Genomic DNA, 21,344 nt, shown 5'->3' with positions numbered 1-21,344 from the left:
CACTTTTTGATTAATATATTTAAGTATGCTGTTCCCACATGTTCCATTGAATCCATTCCAGGAATTTTGATGTCTTTGTGTAAGCCGCCGGTCCGGAACCGCACTGATTGTAGCCATAGGATGTGATGCCGGCCAGATATACGAATTCCTCGTCAGCTCGACCCATGGTGGCCATCAGCGGACTGCCGGAGTCGCCCTTGCAGGTGTCACTGCCTCCCAGGCTGCCGGCGCATATCTGGGTGTCCGCCCTCAATCCCAATCTCAGTGAGCACTTATCCGCTCTCCTACCAGTCACATGGGCCCGTAGTAGCACATTGCTATAGCCCTCCCAGAGAGTCAATCCCCAGCCGGCTATTTGAAATGTATAGTTGTCAAAGGAGGGATTCGAGAATGCATAGCCAAGCTCAATGCAAATGGGTTTGATTGCAGCGGTATAGCTGTATAGAAAACATGCGAAATGTATAAAATGTATATGGTGTATAAAACAGATTGAATGTGTGGTCAATTCTAACTGACCGCACTGGGAATTTGAGTCGCAGCAGGCCGATGTCATTGTAGGGCCTCTGATCGATGACCATGTAGTCCTCATGCCTGATACTCCACTCCACGTCGATCTCCAGATGCGCTGCAGCGCACTTCCATCTACCATTCATCTCGGTGACGCAGTCAGGATTGCTAAGGGTGTTATGTTCGCCAAGGCGCACCCTCCTGAGTTCGTAACCCAATCTCTTTAGACAATGGCCAGCGGTCAGCACGTAGCGATTGGTGATAAGGGATCCTGCGCATCTGGACACAAGTCTTCTATTCCACGCCGGCATGTAGAGTTCCGCATATAAAAGCATGGCCATCCAAGGCATCTGGTTGAGCTGCGCCTCTTTGCCTCTAGCAACTCGATAAGCGGGTGGTGTTTGTCCGCATATCCGGTGATTTGGCAAAACGTAATCCCATTCCGGGCAGCACACAAAAACTCTGTACACTAATTCCCCGCCATTGGGGTCATAGCCGCACTGTCTCTGGCTGAACACCTCCATCTCGGCTGGCGTCATGTTTTTGGGCTTCAGAAAGCGCAAAAGTGGTGAACATTCGGATAGTCGGGTACATTGCTCATCCGGTAGACAAGACGGAAACGCTGCCGCAAATAGGAATTTGTTATTTTCATAAATATTCAATTATTTAAACATTTTGACTTATAGTGTCACACGTCACATGTACGCTGATAATTGCTATTATATATTTAATAATTTATATTATATTTATTAAAAGAATTTCGTTGTATGCTATAACTTATACAGTGTGGAGTATGCTCAAAACGAATTACCAGATTCAGCCAAGTGCACCAGCAGTTGAGCCTGGAGCAGAAAGAATAGATACACTCGGAGGAAGTCCATCCTTCAACGTCAGAGCTCAAACAATGTTTGAAGCTAAACTAAAACACTGCAATACGTACACAGTCAGCTTATGCTATCATAATCAGCAAATGATTCACACATTTGCGAACGCCGCTCTGCTGTTTCAGTATAAGTGATAAACATACCCATTAAATGCATTAAACCTTGACCAAGGAAAGTCCAAGATTTGTTTCGCCCTCTGTGATTTACTAGGAAATAGCTGAATTTAAATCGAATACAAATGCTTAAGCTAGGGCCTATAACATGGCCTTTTCCTTTCGAGGACATCAGTTGTGGTTATTCTTAGCGGGTTTTGGCTGTAGCCCAAGACTGGAAGGGATGCTGAAGTGCGGGGGCGTGGCGTCTAAATCTTGTTGTGCGCGTAGTTGTAGACCTGCTGGAAACCTTCGTCATCGCCCTCGCCATCGTCCGAGTCATCGGAGTCGAATGTATTGTCTGGGATGTCGTACAGACGAATGATCGGCTTGTTGGGATCCTTCATGATTAGGTATTTGCCGTCCTTCTGCTTCATCACCAGATCGATGATGCAACGCAGGATTCCCCAGGCGTTGTCCATGCTCAGGTTGATCTGAGTGGCAAACTCATGTGGCTTGAACTGTTGCGTGCCGAGGATGACATGGCGCGAGTGGTCCCTCGGGTTGATACGCGACACGTAGCCGAGCTTCAGCTGATCGGAGCCGGCCAGGACGGCCTGCACAGTCCACTTGGCCAGCTTGCATGCGTTGTTCCTCAGCTCGTTGGCCAGCACAGCACCGCGCTGCGTGTCCAACTTCTGACGCCATTCCACGCCATTGGCCAACTTCGAGTCCCATTCGTTGAGTGCCTTGATAGTCATGAACTGCGAATCGCCGCTGGGCGTTTGCAGGACGCCATCGTGCTCGCAACGCGCCACTAGGACCTACAGGTAAAAGACATAATTGTTAAATACATAAGCTGATTTGGGGCAATTGGGGTTTAAAGTTGGATTATGCAACACTTACAATATCGCTACCGAGCTCCCACTTCTTGTAGCGGTAGCCAACGCTGGCGACTTGGATGTCTTCGTCCTCGCTGATGAAAGGGTTGCTTTCCTCGAACTTATACTTGGGTTCCTGGTCGCCAGTCTTCAGCACCTGCTGGCTAAAGTTGTGATTGATGAATGTGGCCTCGATGGCCAGGTTGCGGGGGGAGTTGCACGAGCTGTCGTCGTCGGTCGGGGGTTCCACGCTGCTCTCGTTCACGGTCAGCAGGTCGAACTCGGTGTGGTCACGCTTATCCATGAAGATCTTGTCGCCTAAAATAAGGTTAAAATGATTATTTCTGGATAAAACACATCCGCTGATTTCGTATTTCATTAAACATACCAACTTTCTCGATGACAATATCCCAAGAGTAGTTCGATCGCGTGGAGCACATAATGGTGGCCAGGATGGCGTCCGTGGCAAAGACGTTGCCAACGGTCTTGGACAAACGCCGAATAACGGGATCGTCTGTGGTGGTCACCGTGTGCACAATGCGATCGATCTTCTGCAGCGGCTTCTCGTTCTTCACATTGATGCGGTCGTAGGTCTTGTCATAGTACTCCAAAGTGCCACAGGTGACAATATCGACGCCCTCCTTGATGTTGGGCAGCGACAGCTTGATGAGTCGCGGGAAGTCCATCTCCTCGATGGATGCCCAATCGGCGCGCACGGCCACCGAAGATTCGCGCATCTTGGGCGGTGGTCCGCGATGTCCGAACTTCTTGCCCATGCCGCGACCATGACGCGGATCCCTGGCCTTCACATTCTTGCCGCTGAGCGTTGTCATGCCGTGGGTATTGAGGCCACCGCGGGCATTCCTGCCGCGACCGGAACGCGAGTTCCTCATGTTGCGGAACCTGCCGCGCTGGTGCGGCGGCTTCTGGACGCGTGCCGTGTCCACTAGGTGGAAGGTCGTCTCGTCCTCCTCATGGTAGTACGAGTATTGGTTGCCCGTGCCAAAGCTGGAGGCGTACTTGTCTGCCAAATTGAATGAAAACACCAATATGTTAGCAACAATATCTTGCCACGACACACCAACCTAACCTCACTTTCGGCGGGTTAGTCTTTTGTGGGTCTCGGTACTGTGTGTGGATTGCACTCACTCTGGTACTTCTTGTCGTTGTTGGACGTGTTCGTCCAGTCGCAGATCTTGCCCAGACGATCGTTCTTGCTGAACGGCTGGTAAGGCACATCCTTGAACGTATCGGGCAGCTCGCAGGGACCCCAGCCCTTCTCATTGAACTGCACGGTCGGCTTCTCGAAGCTCGGGAACTGCGCCGCGGTGTTTATGGTCTCGCTCATCTCGCGCGTTTTCCTGGTGCTCAGTCTGCAGTCGGCTATTCGGTCTATATCCAGCGATTTTCCAGAAATCAACAAAGAAATGTGGAAAATTCGTATCGTCGCGTGTTGCGAAAATAGTTAAGTGGGACCGTTGTGCCGTTGAAATATACCACCGGCTAAGAAAAATACTAAAATAGTACCAACAGTGCACAGGTCTGGCAGCGCCATTTGGTCATAGATGGCGCCACTTTTGGGCGGGAAAATTAAACATTTTTCGTACGTGTTTTAATGTTTGAATTACAAAGCAAACTGAGAATACATATATGTGTGTTGTAAAAACAATTTTATTGCAACATTAGAACCATAGTTATGGACAATTGTTTAGCTGCTTGTTGAACTTTTCCTTATACTTGGCGCAAAAAATTGCATCAAAATGCTCTGTCATGTTACTAGATAGATCATGGCTATAAACCTAAAAACCACAAAGCTTACGAGTTAGATTTCATTACTACTTTTTGTATTGCAACTCACGTGTTCCACAAATATGGCTGGCACACCCGAAAACGAGACTTTGGCCGTTTCATCGCCGTACTTTTTCAGAATGTCGTTCACCTGTCGCGATTCCTTTCAGTATTTGACATCGCCCACGTCGATGTGATAGTGATCCGCGCAAGTATCCAGCCGGTTCTTCTTGCCCCTCATCATGCAGGCGATCAGCTGGAGGGATTCGGCAATGTCATGGTGCTCCAGTATGCAGCCGTGCCAGGCGTTCAGTTCGCACTCCATCACTCCGTGCTGGCACTGCACATGACCGCCATCGTCTGTCTGGAGAGGATTAAGAGCAGTTTAAGTGCGGATTAACGCTGATTGACATTATAAAACTTCAAATGGATCTGCTTTCTAAGACAACTAGTTCAGGCTATCAAAAATTAATAACTATATCTTTAAACTGCTTCAAAATGATTGGCTTTCTGGTAAAACCCACCCTGGCATTTCCATAAGGTATCAGCGTGAGTTCAGTGAACGGCAGTCGATCCTGTCGCACCATCGAAGGCTCCAGTTGGAGGGCCACGAAATCCATGCTGTAGGGACACAATGCTTCGTAGTACAGGGTGATGGCCAGTCGATCAGCTTGCGCTCCAAGCAGACGCTGCAATGTCACGATCAGCGAGCGTCGCAATGCGGATTCATCGCTCAATTGGGTCACTTACCCTTGGCGCAGCCACGCCCACCCATCCCAGCAGCAGACAGACAAAGACAGCCGCCCTCATGTCGGATTCGGATGCACTTAAATCCCGAGCTGATCTTGGAATATTCGGACCCTCAACGCCAGCGAACGCTCGACGCTGAAATAATGCCGTGACTTGTAATGCGCGTGGTTGTCACTGCGTTTTGTCAAATTTACAGCGCCAGTGGTGTGGTCAGAAAATGTCAAAAGGGGGCTTCAAAATTATATTTATTTAAACAAATTGATTTGTATAGAAAAAGGCACTCTGTTTAAGAGTTATTTTCAGTAAAAAATCAATCATTTATTGGGCAAATCAATGTAAATAAAAGAATTGTTAAGAATAGTTAAACCCCCCTGGTCGACGTCCCTGTGGCAGCTAGCATTTCCCCCTGGCATCCAAAATCCAGAGCCATGTAAACCTCAACTGATTACGGAAAACTCACTGAGCAGCGGGTTTTTAATCGTGTTTTTAGACCGCCAGACAGCTGTTTTCCTGATTACGATCTGTATACAGAAACGTGCCTGATAAGCTCATATATTATATACCTATGTACATTTTTATTAACCCAAGGTGAGTCAGCAAGAAATCAAACTATTCAGCTGGTTGTACATAACTATTGTTTATTGGTCTTGGAACATTGAAACAGTGACATTACTCAGTGTACATTACATAAAAGTTTATAAAATGGGCTAACAAGTGGGCAGTTTGATGTTGAACTTTTTCAAATACTGCCGGCAAAAGTGTCTTTCAAAATTGTTGCGAATGCTCCGCTGGTCGTAGGGATCGAAGTCCTATCAAAAGAAAAGGTAATCGTTAGTCGAATCTGGTAATTGGGTTATGCAGTTTATGCAGTTGGGTGTACTCACATTCTCGAACACAATGGTGGGCACAAAGGAGATGCCCAGCTTGAGGGTTTCCTTGCCATAGGGCGCCAATATTTCTGGCGTGGACCGCGATCTCTTGCACTGCCTGGCCTTGGCCACGTCCACACCCATGCTCCGGGAGCAGGAGTCCAGCTCGTTCGAGTAGGAGCGCAGCATGCAGTAGATCAGATTGAAGGCCTTGCGGATGTCCAGGGTCTCAAGGATGCAGGCATGGACTGCATTCAGTTCGCACTCATCCACGCCATGCTGGCAAAACACTTGTCTCTCGCCCGTGGATGTGTTATTGTAGAACTGAAAGCAAGTAACTTTAGCTTAAAAAAGATCTTTCATTTAAAGAATATAGAATAAACAGCAGTTTTAAATGATCTTCAAGCTAAAATACCTAGTTATGTGCGTACGCATTTCGGTTTCAGTTTATTGCTTTGTTTATGCACCAAGGTCTATGTAAATACAAATGGTTTTGAAATGAACTGATAATGTATTCAAAATGAGTACTAAATAAATGACTATAAAGTGGTATATATAGTATATAACCTATGATATTTAACGTGGCTGACTCACACCCGCCTTGCCGAATGGATATAGCTTCAGATCGGTGACCGACCACCAGTCGTTGTCCTGCAGAGCATCGTACAATCGGCGCCGGATGAAGTTCATGCTGTCCGGGCACAGGGCCTCGTAGTGGATGGCCACCAGGAGTCGTTGCGAGCCATCCGGGGATTGGCCATTTCCGGGCGTTGGCCCAATGAGCAGCAGCAGACACAGGGCAAACAGTAGGCACCCAAATATTTTATTCATCGTCCGCGTTCGCTACTCGCTCTTGGCAGCCTCACAAACCAAACACAACTGCTCTTTTCGATTTGCCCATTTCACATGCGCCGCTCCATGAAAACGAAAACAATCATGCACATCTGTGACATCCACACGAGCACATGGTATATGTACATATGTACATATGTATATATAGTATATTTATTCTTTCTCTCACACTGCTCACCCCAGCGAAAGAGCAGTTACTCTGCGCAAATATCGTAGCATAAACTGGTCATATATCTCCAATCTCGAATCCCTTATCACAGCGACCTAACCCACTGAACTCTTGGACTTCAGATAAGGCGGTTAGTGTGCAGTTAATATGGGTTCTAAACATACATGTCTTAAATGTTATGTTTATAATAGGTTTAAAGATATAAGAGCTTTGTTTTCTCTTCAAGCATTTAAAACACAGATCGCTTGCAGCGGAAATAAAATGATTTAATAGCAACTTGAGTCAAGTGCAGCGTATTATATCAAATGAAGGTACTAATTGCATAATGCCAGCCATTGAGCTAATTGAATTAGACTCGTTAGCGCGTGAATTTAGCTATTAATTATTCAATTGATTATTGCCAGATAATTCTATCAAAGGCATGACTCTGCAACTAAAAGAAACTTGCTAGCAGCAATTAAAAATACAAAATACATATGTACTATGCAGAGACATTAAAACCTGAACTAAGCCAAGCGGGATATCTTTAGAACCGGTGCGAAAAAATGGGTTAATGGCCAAAACGCTGCGATTGCCACATTTTCGGTGGCCAGTAGTCGTCATCATAAGCGTGTGGCAATCGCAGTGAGTGAGTGGGCTTATCAACAATTTAAGCGTAACAAGTTCAGTGCACCGCCATGTCGCTCGTTTGCTAATTGGCAGACACACGGCGGCAATGGCTCCATTTGGGTAGCGTGCCCCTTGGAGGCCGGTCCAAAACGGTGTTTTTGCTTTGTATATTATTATATAGTTTGTTTTTTGTTTTTTTTTTTTGTTTATTTGGCCAGCAAACCAGTTGCTTGTGGCGCATATATAGATGTAACTGTCGCACAAGTTGTGCCGGCCGAATGCCATTGACCATCGTCCATCGTTCAGCGACGTAAACGTGATCGCAAACGTGGCCGCCGCTGAGCAATTTCAATTTCTTACTAATTTTCCTTGGCTCTTAATTGGCCAGGAAAATGTTTGGGATTGTTGGCCAGCGCTTTTATGGGCACGTCATCGTTTCATGGTCAAGGTTTGCACGCAAGAATGCCTCCAGCTAACTGCACGGTGAAAAAATGGAAAGGGATCTGGTCCAATTAGAGGTGCAGAGTTACATCACTTTTCACATTTTCATATTTTCCCATGAATATGCAATTTCCATCAATTTAGTCGTCTTTACATGAATATTCAGCGTATCCTTTCTACCAGCCATGTTGCAACCAATTTGGTGCAAGATAAGCCAGTGAAATCTACAGCTCAATTATTGCAAATCATTTTGTAAAAGATCCCTCAGTGATTGGTAGCTATACATCTACATATTATAACATTTTACTATTATAATATTTTAAAAGTAATGTTTTAAGTATTGACATGTGCACTAGGAGCTCTAATGAATGATCCAATGATCTTGGAGCTATGTAACTTGTTTTAGTTACACTCCAAATACAAACCATCTAACTATTGGTAAACTTAAACAACCATTTATTTTTTCCAGTGAATTCTCCTCCTATTGTTTATTGTGCAGGTGCAAGTGTAACCACTGACCATCACGAAGGAGGAGGAGCAACTTCCCATCGAAGACCGCCGCTGCTGAAAGAGAGATGAGAAAAGCGACAGTATTTATGACGCGCCTCGCACATTTCCGCACAATTAATTGGCCCGAGTTTTCCGATCGTCGGCGTGTTGCAGCTGCAGTTAACCCAAATAGCTTCTTGACCAATTGGGCTAGCCAGTCCATAGATCACCAACGCTTTTGCGGCCCAGAGGCAATGGCACGAGTAACGTTTTATCGGCGGCCCCTCGATCTGAATCCAAATCGGAGTTGGAGCTGCAGTCTTTGGTCTGAATCGCAGCCTCGGTTCGTTCCAGTTTCTGGAGTCGTTTATTGTGTTATTTTTTCGCTTCTTCTAATTTGCATTTTTATAGATTCGCCAGTTTTCTGCCGCTACTTCGCGGTTTTGATGCTGCTATGCAAGGGGTATTATTAGTCTAGACAAAGGTGGGTAGTCCAATGGTTATGGCTTTTTCATAGGTTCTTTTGGGCGAATCTTACGAAATTGAAGCATCCGATTTCTTAGCTCAGTTATGCAAATTTTAAATGATTTATAAAGTTGTGTATCCTATGAAATAAAATACTTTTTATAGCCGTTATTGCATTAACATATAGGTTTAAGTTGAAAAAGTCATACCGATAATTTTCAATAAGTACCAAATGTATTTCAAGCTGCGACTCATTTCTTTTGCTGCGTTTTCAGTTGTCCAATTTTTGTGGCATTGCCAGTTCTTGTTGCAACATTTTAACCGCAAAACCAATGAAGCCGTGCCAGTCGTATTTTATTGTGTCTTTTTTGTTGATCTTGTTAGTTGCCGAAAACGCACTGAGCCGCATACTTAACCCTTGTGTTGATTCCACTTTGGTCAACACTTTTCGTCAACTACTATTAATAAGTGCTTACCAAGAGTTTAAAAACACTCATTTAAAAAGTTTAAAGAATTCCCCACAGTTAATTACAATCTTATCTTCCTGATTTTCCTTGATTTTTGTATGCAGTAAAGTGAAAGTTGCGCGCAAATGTTTCTAAAAATAAAAGTGATGAGTTCTCGATGTATTTTAAAATAAATTAACTGAACTTAAAAGTAAACCTGACTCACGGAAGCGAAATGAATCAAATGGAGGGGGTCCGTTTGCACCTTTTGGCCCATGTTGGTGTTAAAGTCAGCAATTGGTGGCTGATTTTCGAGTAAAAAGTAAAGAGAGGCTTTAGTGGGTCACGGTGGACCAGTTTTGCAGTTTTTTTCTTTTTTACCAGACTGGCCGCCAGGAAGAAATTTGGTTACATATCATTTGTTTTCTCTTTTTTTTTCCGCTGCCGCAGCCTTTCTCTCCGTGCAACTGGCGACATGCAACTGCGAATCGGTTGCATTCCAAGTGATTCCATTGGATCCTCCCTCCCAATGGTTCTATGTACCTACGGCCACTTAAGCTGCGTGGAGTACTGGGCAACCACGTCTGGAGAACGTGTCCGAGCATCTAATTGTGCATCCCGAATCCCAGCCGATTTCTTATGCAAATTACGCTTACGCTGGGCTAATACCCGATTTCCGTCGCCCCATTAGCATAGTCAATTTTCACGTAGCTCCCTTCAGAGCTCCAGAGCTCCAGAGTTCCAGAGCTCTAGAGCTCCATAGCACCAGAGAGTCGGCGCATCCAAATCTGGCCCCTCATAATCGCACTCCGGCTGGCATTGCCTCATCGTTACACATTACACATTTCTCGGGTATTACATGATGATGGTATTCATCAGCGTCTTGGCTCGCGTGCAAATGCTCTATAAAGAGTGCGAATGGTTCGCTGGCTGAATCGAATGCCAGATGCTCTGCGGTTTGCGATTGGAATCGCTGCTAGATGGTTACCATGAGATTAACCCTCTAAGTGGATTCAAACTGCCAGTTGAACCAATTTTCAATTGTTTCGAGGCACTTGAAATTGCTTCATGTACGCCGTTTTGTTAAAACGCCTCATAAAAGGTGTTGACTTGCTTTGGAACGCCATAGCCTTCAGGTAAACTCCTAATTTTCTTTAATAATATTTTGATTATATATCTTTTGTTAATATTATATATGAAAAGCAAAGCTTACCATCCCAACTTACTGGCTTTTAAAACAGCTTATTTTCCAAGTTTGTATTTTCCTGATAATCCCCTGTTAATTTGTAAAAACTGCAAAATTTTTGTAAATCTTCCTGTTCGACATTCCTGTTTATATGTCCGGTTCAACTTTCAACCTGACCATCCAACTCTTTGACTTGAGTAATCGGCTTAATAAGTGGTTCAACGAGCTTTGGTCAACCAACCAGTTCATACCGTTTACCCTTTCAATTAACTCTGCTGACTGAAAGTCTTCCTTCACGTGATGTCAGGTCATTAACCCCTTAATCAATTTACCCCTAAATTATTCTGCTTATGATTTTGTGCCGGCTAAGTGCAGCATAATCGAAATACCTGGCGGCTATTTATAGGGTATCGTCAACAAAGCTCTGCCGCACATGCAACCAAGCATGGACCTTAAAAGTGACGCCACAATACCGCGAATACCGAAAATGCATTTTCACATGCCGCTGCAGGCAAATAAATCTCATAGTTTTCCACTTACTATGCAGTTGTCAACTTTGACATTCCAAATTGCCCGACAGACAGAATTGGGTATTCATAACCAAAAAAAAAATTTGCCTTTATTCTTATTTATTTTTGTTTTTTTTTGTTGTAGTACAAATCCAGTTCAACTTATACCATATCTGTTTTTGGCCGCAAGAGAGAAGATTATCTTGTATCTTTTAGCGCTTTTTTCGCATGTATCTAGAGCAAGTGCCGACAGATGAGTGGAGGGCTTAGCTGGGAGGTAGAAACGGGTTCTCATGTGTGTGTGTGCGGTAAAGTTCCATTTCATTTCCACTCTTTGTGCCACCTGGTAATTGAGTGCAATAGCCGGCCGAAAGGTGAGTGGCAATGATCGCTCCGAAAACAGTTAGTTCCGATGCCAATAACCCGGCAGCATGACGCGCACCCCTTCGGAATCCGACGAGTGTTACTCGTAAATCTTGGCCGCTGTCCAGATACGGATACATGTAGCCGCTGAAAAAGATATCCGCTAGCGGCACCACGACACCATCTAAACTCGGCTGACTTACGTCGCCGCTAGATAAAGGTATTAGCTACTTATTTATAATTGTCGTATAATTGTGGCGCACACAAAGCGCCCAAAATAACACTTGACTCAAATCGGGGACACTTCTACTGGGCGCTAGTTCACAGCAAACCTATTTCTTTATATTTTTTGGGGCACCAACGACAGATGGTTTTGGCTTTTAATTGGATTGAGCGGTGAGCAGGCGTTCTACCAGATACAGATACAAATGTGGATAGCAGTGGAAATGGAAAAGCAAATAGCAAACAGCAAATAGAAAACATGGAACACACTTGCAGTTAAGTACTGACGTAAACCCTTTCAAGTTAGGGAATGGCATAGATAACTTAACCTACATTGACATAAATAATTATAAATTGTTTTTCCCAACTCTTGTCAACTTTTATTGAGATCACCTGCCAACTACAAAGTCTCTTGATTAAAATGGGTGTTTCGATGAACTAAGTCTGGAAACCAGTATGGCCAAAAAGTAAATGTCATTCTATTCATAAAGAGCTATGTTAAATTATTGCCTCAATAAATTTATAAGCAACTTAAATATTTGGCAAGCAATGTGACAGAAACTAGAATTTAAGGCTATCGCTTAAGGAAACCTGCTGAATAAGGTACTATATTTATGTTTTTGTTAATAGTTTTCAAATCCATCTTATAAATAGATGCATTTTACGAGTGCAGTTCTTAGATTTCTATTTGTTCCCACACATCTGATAACAAGAAGCGGAAACAGAAAGCGAATAATTTACGGCTCTCGAAACTTCCTACTGGGCTCTTGAGGCGTCGCGTTGAGCAACAAGTGGCCAGAACTGGTCCACATCCAAGACAGAACTCCACATCCAGCACATCTAATGTTCTCTAATCACATTAACACAGTGGCCAACAAATTGCCATTAGAGTGAGATGGTACATAATTGTGCGAGCCATGCAAATGGCCATTGTCTTGGCCGGAATCGTGGCCTAGGGATCGGCGGTATATATAGTAGCAGTAATATACGGGTATATAAGTAGTGGAGTTGGGGTTCCCAGACCCCTGGCGATGCCAATGGGGCGTTGCGCAAGATTTATGACGCCTCCGAGCGAACAGCTCAGCTTCCGTTAAGCATAGCTTCAGCCTTAACTTTTGGCACCGATTTCGTATCCAGTATCTCAGTATCTCAGTATCTTGTATCTTAGGTCTTAGGTCTTAGATCTTATGAACGACATCTAGGTCTAGGTCGTCGGACTGTCTGACTGATGGCTGATGGCTCGGCGGCCACATTCGGTGTTCAGTCAACTAGAAATTCTTTGCCATCTATTTCTGTTGCCTTTTGCGGTTTGTGTGTCGTACTTATACATGCCTGAACCAGAATATATATGTACATACATATATATTCGCCTCTATATATACTTGTACTTTTTTTTTGGGCTCGGCGTGCCTTCTATTATAGAGCCCATTGCGATTTGTCTGACGCCTCTTGAAAAATTATCTACGCGATATTCAAATACTCTAGTGGATCGATCGTTGCATGTTCGATTCTTGACGCGGAACTATAAGTTAATGCCTGGGAATAGTTTGTTTATGTCAGGAAGTAAGCAAAATTAATGGGTAAATAAAATTGTATCTCACGGATAGAAAACACTTTATACCTTTAAAGTTAAATATCGAGTGATCAGCTATTTGGTTTCATGAAACTAAAATTAAAATACCTTATAGACACCTACTTTTTATAGGTAATGATAATTATACCTTTGCAAATTTAGTTGATAATAATGATTAATGATGGGTTGCGAGTAATTTCTACACCTAATATTAGAAAACACTTGTTTGGATGAAAAACTAGTTTTCAGTCATTTTTCAAACCAATTAACTTGAGCTAGCAATTCAATCCCAGACCTTAGCTAATAAATTATTATTAATAGGGTACATGGCATAGCACTTCTCCAGAAATTCTATTTATAACTAGAATTAGCTATGTAAATTTGTCTTCTTATTTGTTTATCCCCGATCGGGGTTTACACAAACCTTTTCCATGTTGAATATAACCCTTTGTGATCGAGGGTATGTTAAAAGTGCCAGACGAAATGGGCTGAAATCGCGGACAGGCAAATCTGTTAACGACACACCGTGCAGTTTCCGCCCTTCACCGGCCACTGCCACCCCCTGGCAACCAAGAGTGCAACAGGGTCTTATTAGAAACTCGTTTCCGACCACCTTGGCTTTGTTTCTTATTAGCTCTTCAGCTTCTTAGTCAATTACTATTTTAATGCAAGCTTATTAAGCGAACACCCCCGCTATTTTGCCAAAGAGCAAACGCAAAGGCAAAAGCAAAAGCTAAAAGTGAGAGGAGAGGGAGAGCAAGCTTTGTGGGTCTGTTTACATTTTTCGTAGTGCAATCAGCTGTTTTCGGCTTAGTGAGAGCGCCTAAGCAGCGGATAGGAGAGAAAGAGACAGAGAGTGGGCTGAGCAGCGGATGAGAGGATATAACTGTAAAGGCGATATTTTTTTGTCAATTGATTGACAACAACAACGACAACAAGAGAGCAGCGCAGCGACAGCAACAACTGAAGGTATTTTAACTGTGAACGAGAGTATTTCGTACACAAAGAGAAAATACGTTAGTGAAATGGAAAAACCTTAAAATCAAGTGTTAGGCACTGACTTTAAATTTGTTGCATTTTTTAGATATCTACCAAACAAACGTTAAAGTATTTAATATTTTCAAAATAGTAACTGCATTTCGAGAGTTTGAAGCAATTTTATTGCTTAGAAGCGAAGTCAGTAGTAAGAAATTAGTAAGACCCATGAGAGTTAGTTAGTTGCCTTTTTGTAACACATTTTAATTTTTTTTTAATACTACCAATCGTTTTCTGTGTACCGTTGCGCTGCCATCGCTCTGCCGCGATTTGAGATTTCTGCTTTCAGTTTTCCGTTTTCTCCGTTCAGTCGCTATCGGAACTTGGCGCTGTCAAGTTTGTTCGTCCGACGCGGTCGCTCTTTCGCTCGCTGACTTGGTGGGTTGTTGTTTCTGTTTGCTGCCTCTGCTGCCAAAAAGGCAGCCGCTCTCTCCGGGCGCTCTCTCTTTTTTTGGGGCTCCCACGCGTGCACTCTCCCATCAGAATAAATCGTTAATTGGCGATTCGCGAAAAATATCAAGGAAAATGCAAAAGTTTAGCGAAATCATCGCGGTGCAGTGCAATACGCTAACAAGCAAGGAAATCAGCGGCAAAAAAAGATACAGTGGTGCAATCAAGAAGCTTTCCGTGGCTTTGTGTGTGCGTGCGTGTGTGTGTGCTCAAGTTCATGGTGTTTGTTTGGTTGTCAGCAACAACAACAATAACATAAACAACAAACACACAAATTGACCAGGGAAATTCTTTAAAGAAATTAAATGAAAACGCACTATCTCTGACTAAAGTAAAACGAAAAACGTATCTTTTGAAGAAATTTTAGCGCAATTCATAGATAGACTGGGAATTTCCCAAGCTTAAACTATCAATCAAGACTAAAGCTATAAATCAATCTTATCAAATAAAGAAATTTAATTTAAAAAAGTAATGTTAAAAAATTCAATAAATGGCAAATGAGAAACCAAAGTATAAAAATCGTTAGGAATTTGCTTGCCAATATAGGGCAAAAATCAATCTTCAGCTGTTATCAATCTCTAGAGATGTTCTACAGCGCGCCAAACACGGCAATCTATGAGATACAGATACACGGCGTGTATCCAAATGTCGAACAAGCTGTTGCTATATGTATATACTCGTATATATGAACAATAGATAAACCGAAGTTAATACCCCGTTTTTACGTTAATTGCAATGTTGTTCAATTTGCCCCGTCCATCTGAATCTGCGTCTCCATCAGTATCTGCATCTGTGTTTGTATCTGTATCTCGTGGCGTCATCGGCGGTCGTGTTGATAAGCACTGATAAGCCATCTAATACGCTCCCTATATGGCCCGACTTTTCGCTCTCTTTCTGGGCGTCGAAATCAAGCGCTAAATTTCTGTTTTTACCGCTTTGTCAGCGTATTTTTCTCGTTTTTTTTTTGTACACACATATGTATGTGTCTGTCTTTGCCGGCGACCTTAGACATCGTCAAATCAAATGTTTTTGCCTCCATTTTGCGCGTTTAATTTGCCCCAGCTATAATTTGAATACACCTCATACCTCATATATCAATTAGATTCCCTCGCTGAACGATGCGAAAATTGCTTTGTGTACGACTCTATCAAATGTGCAAAAAGAAAAACGCGAGTGCATAAATAATTGCCATCTTTATAATTGTATCTATTATGATTGCATTTAATTCAAAGCGGAAATATTTACGGCCATAAAAAGAAAGAGATTTTCGCATAACAAGGAGAAAACATCAAGCTATTAAAAAGTAAAAACAAACTACGCAATTGCGTAGCTTTTTAATTATTGAATTTACATACAATACAAAGGCCGGGGTAAGTTTCCATTTAGTTGAGCAAATTAATTAAGTTGTCTGTTATCTTCATGTATTTCCCATGAAATTGAGTTGACCCCCTCCCTCCGCAACTGCCACCCCTTCGATTTCCACTCTCTTTTTTTTACCACCAATTTTTTGCTGGCCAACTTACGCAGTTGAAAATCAATAAGCTTTGACTCTTGCTTATCCCTGGCTAAACTCGCCGACGTTTTTCATTAGCAACAGCTGATTGCACAAGCTGCACCCACCGCCGCCCCCGTGACCAGTGCCACTTCCCCCCTCCCCCCGCAGTGGACCCGAACCCCCGCCCACCACCCACCGCCCTCCGCACCTTGATTGAGCAAACGCTTAACCTTGGCACGCCTTCGCACACAGTGAACACACCTAGCGTAGAATAAAAGCTGGGAAACTCGCCTCAAAAGCCTCCAATTGAAGACTTGGTTTTGAATGAGCCAAGTTGTTACAACTTCCGGTATTTTAGTCATGTTTTATGAAACTAGCACATAATTTACAATCTTTGCCTCTTAAGAGTGATACAATACTTAGCTTTTCTTATTTAGCTTCGGCTTATTTAAGTTTTGTTTCATTAGTATAATTATACTTTTAATTAGGTGTATCTAAAAGAGAGAAGGTGTACAACGTAAAAAGGTTTATAACTTTTAATTTTAAAGTTAAGCTTATAAAATAACATAAAATCTACTAGTTCTAACAAGTACACTCCCTCGAGGCCTCACTGTATCCTTGGTGGGAAACGCTGCTTTCTCCGCTCGAGCGGCTTGTTGGTGTTTTGATTTTCGCTGGACTCGCTTCCTGGCGCCTCATTAGTTTGACTCCCGGTCGCCGATTGTTTGCCAGAGTCTCAGGCATGGGATGTGCCGTCGCCCAGATCCGCAGACCGCTGATTGTCTGAAGTGATGCATTTGCTACTTCATTGTGTCAATCAAACTTGAAGTCTCCGAAGAGTGCAATGGGAAGTGGGCGGGGCGAAAAAAGGGGCCAAAATGGGGAGTGGCAGACAGTCGTCTTCTAATCAGGCCAAAAGTGAAGGAATCGGGCCTCAATAACAAACCCACACCCATGCCGTATTATAATCAGCTTTTGCTTGTTTTGACGTTTCCAGGACATGCGTATCCTTTGCGGCGCTCTCTTGTGCAGCAGCTCTCATTTGCTGGCTCTCCCCCAAAATTGCTCTCCACAAAAAGCTCCACCACGTGATTCCGCTCAGCTGTCATCAGCTGTACTTTGACTTTCGTTAAACTCCCGCAGGCGCCAATGGCATAAAGCTCTACTCCATAGCTTTTCCATATCCTAAAGCTCGTAGGTTCATCCGTCAGATACATTTCATCTCGTGTCTTTGACCACTTGTTGATGTCATATTTTGACGAGGTTCTTCACTCTTTAGAAAGTAACTTTTGCGGTAAGAATTTATGCAAATGATGTTGATGTTGGCTTGTTGCTATAAAAAGATCGCAGATTGATAGGACCGAAAAGAAACCACGAAAAAGATCTTCTCATGAGGTGAGCATTCTATCATTCTGGGGCTAAACAAATCATTTTCAACAGTGGGAAAAAAAATCCAGGTCGTGGTTTTGCCATTTACCCATTGAATCGATAAATCAACGCTTAACTTGATGTTAAGGTAAATAAAACAACTATTCTTTATTACTTTTCATGATTTGAAACTATGAAGATGACAATTGATTTTCTTCTCCTGTGAGTGGGTTTTCCTTTCTTTAAGATTACACTTTTCACCATGCTTTCACTTCGCTCATTGTAAACTGCTGCTGCTTGGTGTTCTAAGGTGAAAGGAAGTGAGAGATGCTTTCTAAATGATTATCACTTATGCCCAAGCACTGGCCATTCATGATTGCCCACGCTGGTGGATCGTTAAATCTGGTACTATATAGAGCAGAGCAGCGCTCACGAAAAACCACGAACCACTGACCGACAACATTCTATTTCAATTAGTGTAACTGACCTATGCCATTTGCTGTTTTGCAATTTTCTCCGCCGACGCCGACGCCGCCAGTGGAGGAACATTAATCAGCACGATTTCAATCCGTTCGTAGGTTTTTGTTTACACACACTGGCTCCAAAACTCCAGTCCAATAATGCCCAATGCCGGAGGCAGTCTGGAGACCAAAAGTCCGATAGCAAACACAAACAGTCGTCGTCGGAGTACTCAAAACTCGTACTCACACAAGAGGACAGTTTGCCCATAAATATGTGTATAGACATCGCGTGAAACTGCCGCATTGTTTTCGATTTCAGATTTCGATTTCAATTCGACCCGTTGAGAGTTCGCAATGCTTGTACTTTTTGTTTGCCATTCCGGCTTGCTGTTGTTTTCTCGCCTAATGGCTTTTTAGTATGCCACCAACATATAAAAAAGGGCACAAAATTATAATTTTCTATATTTTGTGAGTGCAGGGGCCGTGGTCGTGTGGGAAATCTCGGCATGTCACGCCTTTTGATTCGACTTGTGATATAAGGTCACAAAAGTCAACACAGAAAAATGGAAAACTCGTATATGTGCTTCACCTTACACGATAAAAACTTGCGGAACTCACAAATTTAATTTGAAAATCTGTAAAACCCATATGGTAATGAGCGTTGAATAATGGCCAGCCATTCATAAAATGCAGTGCCAAATAGAGAATTACATTACACATCTCCAATAAAAGTCATATTTAAATAGTTCGTGCTGCACTTTTCCACTTCCTGCCTTGTATAATTATATATCTTTAGGATACAGTAAACATTCGAACGGGATATCCTCTGTAACCGTTTTGCCAACTCATTATTTGAAGTTCATAAATAACACTGAATCACGAAAGGTTTTTATCGTACCATCGGTGGGCATCTGTCACACATCCATCAAAAAGATATATATACATTTGTATATATCATTTGATCAATCATAGTTAATGCTTTTGGCCAGCATTTAATTGCATTCAATTTGATGAGTTGTTGGCCGCGATTTATGTAATGGCTGGAAATTTTGTAAATAAAAAAGGGGGAAGCTACGGCATTGTTAACGGCACGCCATATAACTTTAAAAAAAAACACAGACTCATTCACATGCTGATATTGACGCATGCATCACGCCAATTATTTAATATTTATTAAACGTCGTCGTTTGAAGACCGATTTACAGTTAGTTTGACCCACCCGTAGACCGGTTTATTACCATATTTTTTCGGGCACACTTTGTTTTTCCTCTTTTTTCAGTTCTGTTCTGTTTGACTAGTTGCTTTTTATTTTTATTGCAATATTTACTACCAGGTGATTATACAATAAAAAGGTAAATAAAATGAAATATTTCAATTTAAGGGAGTGAGCGAAACTTGTGCGGTAAAGAGCCAAATCTCTGGAAGCCGTAAAAAGTGTGTAATTGGTTTTTTTTATAAGACCCCAGCTTATATTTGTTCGTGAGTAATCTCAAAAAAATGAAAAATATTTATTATATTTACTCGTGTGTGCTTAATGCGATTTTTATGGCATCCGAACTTTCTATAAGCGGTATAGAAAGTGGCTTAAGTTTCATTTTTCCTTCCAGGAGCTTTGCCCAGATGGCGCCACTGTGTTCAAGGAGCTTTGTTGTGTTTAGAAGATAAAATCCTTTGAAAAGCTCACTTGTTGCGTTGTTTTATTTAATTTCCATATATGATTTAAACAAATTTATTAACATGAAATTTCTGGGAAACTTGGAGCTTTGTTTGCTTATAGTGAATAAAAAAATGTATTGTTACTATATTTAAGGCAAGGAGTCATAAAAATAAGGCTTACAAACTGTATTCATTGAGTCACTTTTTGAATTATAGCCTAAGTAATACAAAAAATCATTATTAAAAACAGACGTTAGTAATTTGAAAATACAAAGTATGTTTGTGAAGAATGTATAGTATAAATTTGATATTATAATATCAGCTTCAAAGCAATCTTACTTTTATCGTGCTAAAGTGGTATGGAAAATACGTCGCGTGGGACAAAACGTGCACTGCACAAACAATCACAAATAACAACAATAATAGAAAATACAATCACGAGCACAGAAATCACGCAGTAACCAAAAATGAAAAATAACCAAATGGTTTAAAATAAAATTGTGATTTTTACAGATGTCACGTTTTATGTAACATTCGCTTAATATAGTTTTGTTTCACCTGCTGCCTTTTGCTTAAACAAAATATATATTTGGGCAGTATTAATAATAAATTGAAACAGCCGTTCGCCAAACAACGTAATCAAAATAAAGTATACAGAATACAAAGGCAAATGACAATCGTCGTAAAAAATCGACTTTAAAATGACTTTACCGGCAGCCGGAAATTAAATTTTGAAATTTAAAAAACTCGCTGCGTACATAAGCGCAATCAAAATAAATGTCCGAGGTATAAAAACAATGAAAGTTTCGAATGCAAGCGTATAAAACAAAAAGTTTTAATAAACATGAAAGAATGCAAATAATATGTAAACCACATAGAAACGTGCGATCGAAGATTTGCGTTGAATTTAAATGAGTTAATTGCTAGAATGGAATGGGAAAAGTTGCAAGTATGCGACTGTTGAGCGTTCAAAGTTTTTAGTTTGTAAACAGAACAACTCGTTTGATGTGAGCCCATTACAAAAAAATAAGTATTATAAATAATTTTGGGTTCAAATGTTTGATTCTAATGGGGCATATTGTTTTCTTTAACTGACTTTAGTGATTAAATTGATCGCTTGGCTATTTATTGAGTTGGACTTCCCCGAAGGTATCGACATCAAACCAGTTACTTTATTATGGATTATGGATAAATCCCAAAATACAATTATTTTCCAACACTTTACAGCTTAAAGTTCAAGATAACGTAAATAAAGAGCTACTACAAAGTAAAAACTGTGTCAATGAAATTTTCGTGGGGTAAACTGCAATTGTTGTTCATAAACCTTAGACCGGAGTTTACTAGCCTTCTCCAACGTTGAGTTCCGAATGATTCACGAACTCGTTTCGCATCTTGGTTCCATACGATCCATCGCCCCGAGGCCCATTTAGTTGGACGAGCTGTGAGTATCTTTTCGATAATTAGTTCGTTCGTTCGCCTCACTAATCATGCTATTCAACTGGAAACAAGTTAAACTCGTCGCCTTGTCCCTGTGACTTTGACTTTGGCGCTCATTTGATTGAGCTTAGAGCACACACACCCCGAAAAGTGAATTCTTCCGAGAACGGTGTTAAATATTTCGAATAGCTCCCCGGTTCTAGGCATTAGTATGCGGAGCATTGTCCAGCGTTGTGGATTCGGGCTTGGTCTGGGTTCTCGACGACTACCAGGAAGCATTCACGACCGGCACATGCCACTCGGTTTCCAGATCTGGAGGTGCTATTTGGTATGGATGGCCTGTTGTC

At 42.1% G+C, this 21,344-nt stretch overlaps 5 protein-coding genes and 1 long non-coding RNA gene across 10 annotated transcripts in view; 1 reads left to right on the top strand and 5 right to left on the bottom strand.

The window, feature by feature from the left end:
- Nucleotides 1–19: 19 nt before the first annotated feature.
- LOC120454243 (spaetzle-processing enzyme) lies at nt 20–1,645 on the bottom strand. Its single transcript, XM_039639356.1, has 4 exons — nt 1,535–1,645; nt 1,319–1,434; nt 517–1,129; nt 20–437 (listed from the first exon to the last, which is right to left on the bottom strand). Exons 2-4 carry the CDS (start codon nt 1,386–1,388, stop codon nt 20–22), a joined length of 1,101 nt encoding a protein of 366 aa, XP_039495290.1. The 5' UTR covers nt 1,389–1,434; nt 1,535–1,645.
- LOC120451566 (eukaryotic translation initiation factor 3 subunit D-1) lies at nt 1,575–3,848 on the bottom strand. Its single transcript, XM_039635376.2, has 4 exons — nt 3,514–3,848; nt 2,753–3,388; nt 2,390–2,682; nt 1,575–2,307 (listed from the first exon to the last, which is right to left on the bottom strand). The coding sequence occupies exons 1-4, from the start codon at nt 3,710–3,712 to the stop codon at nt 1,753–1,755; spliced, it is 1,683 nt and encodes a 560-aa protein (XP_039491310.1). The 5' UTR covers nt 3,713–3,848; the 3' UTR covers nt 1,575–1,752.
- Nucleotides 3,849–4,019: 171 nt separating this feature from the next.
- Nucleotides 4,020–5,115, bottom strand: LOC120451568 (GILT-like protein 2). The gene is given in 4 exon segments (XM_039635379.2): nt 4,020–4,163; nt 4,223–4,516; nt 4,677–4,841; nt 4,903–5,115. Coding segments are annotated over 4 exon segments (624 nt in total). The 5' UTR covers nt 4,963–5,115; the 3' UTR covers nt 4,020–4,058.
- Nucleotides 5,116–5,520: 405 nt separating this feature from the next.
- LOC120451567 (GILT-like protein 3) lies at nt 5,521–6,703 on the bottom strand. The gene is made up of 3 exons (XM_039635378.2): nt 6,366–6,703; nt 5,787–6,095; nt 5,521–5,711 (listed from the first exon to the last, which is right to left on the bottom strand). The coding sequence occupies exons 1-3, from the start codon at nt 6,600–6,602 to the stop codon at nt 5,610–5,612; spliced, it is 648 nt and encodes a 215-aa protein (XP_039491312.1). The 5' UTR covers nt 6,603–6,703; the 3' UTR covers nt 5,521–5,609.
- A 1,630-nt stretch (nt 6,704–8,333) lies between these two features.
- On the bottom strand, nt 8,334–9,736 carry LOC120451569. 2 transcript variants are annotated; one of them, XR_005616394.2, is made up of 4 exons: nt 9,624–9,736; nt 9,469–9,546; nt 9,273–9,394; nt 8,334–8,936 (listed from the first exon to the last, which is right to left on the bottom strand). It is a non-coding gene; the product is annotated as an uncharacterized LOC120451569 (long non-coding RNA). The 2 variants fall into 2 exon arrangements; XR_005616393.1 differs by having other exon boundaries at nt 8,347–8,936; nt 9,006–9,394.
- A 4,701-nt stretch (nt 9,737–14,437) lies between these two features.
- LOC120451154 (extracellular serine/threonine protein CG31145) overlaps nt 14,438–21,344 on the top strand; it is a 65,797-nt gene continuing 58,890 nt past the window's right edge. The window contains exons 1-2 of one of the 4 annotated variants that reach the window (XM_039634581.1): nt 14,438–14,508; nt 15,813–15,950. The gene's annotated coding sequence lies outside the window, so the exon portion shown is untranslated. Of the gene's footprint in view, nt 14,509–15,682; nt 15,951–21,344 lie in introns of those variants that run through there. The other 3 variants (XM_039634583.1, XM_039634585.2, XM_044006283.1) reach the window with 3 other exon arrangements.

The sequence above is a fragment of the Drosophila santomea genome, chromosome 3R (assembly GCF_016746245.2).
Source record: "Drosophila santomea strain STO CAGO 1482 chromosome 3R, Prin_Dsan_1.1, whole genome shotgun sequence".
NCBI lineage: Eukaryota > Metazoa > Arthropoda > Insecta > Diptera > Drosophilidae > Drosophila > Drosophila santomea.
Note: the sequence above shows the minus strand (reverse complement) of the source record. Positions and strands in the feature narration are given on the sequence as shown.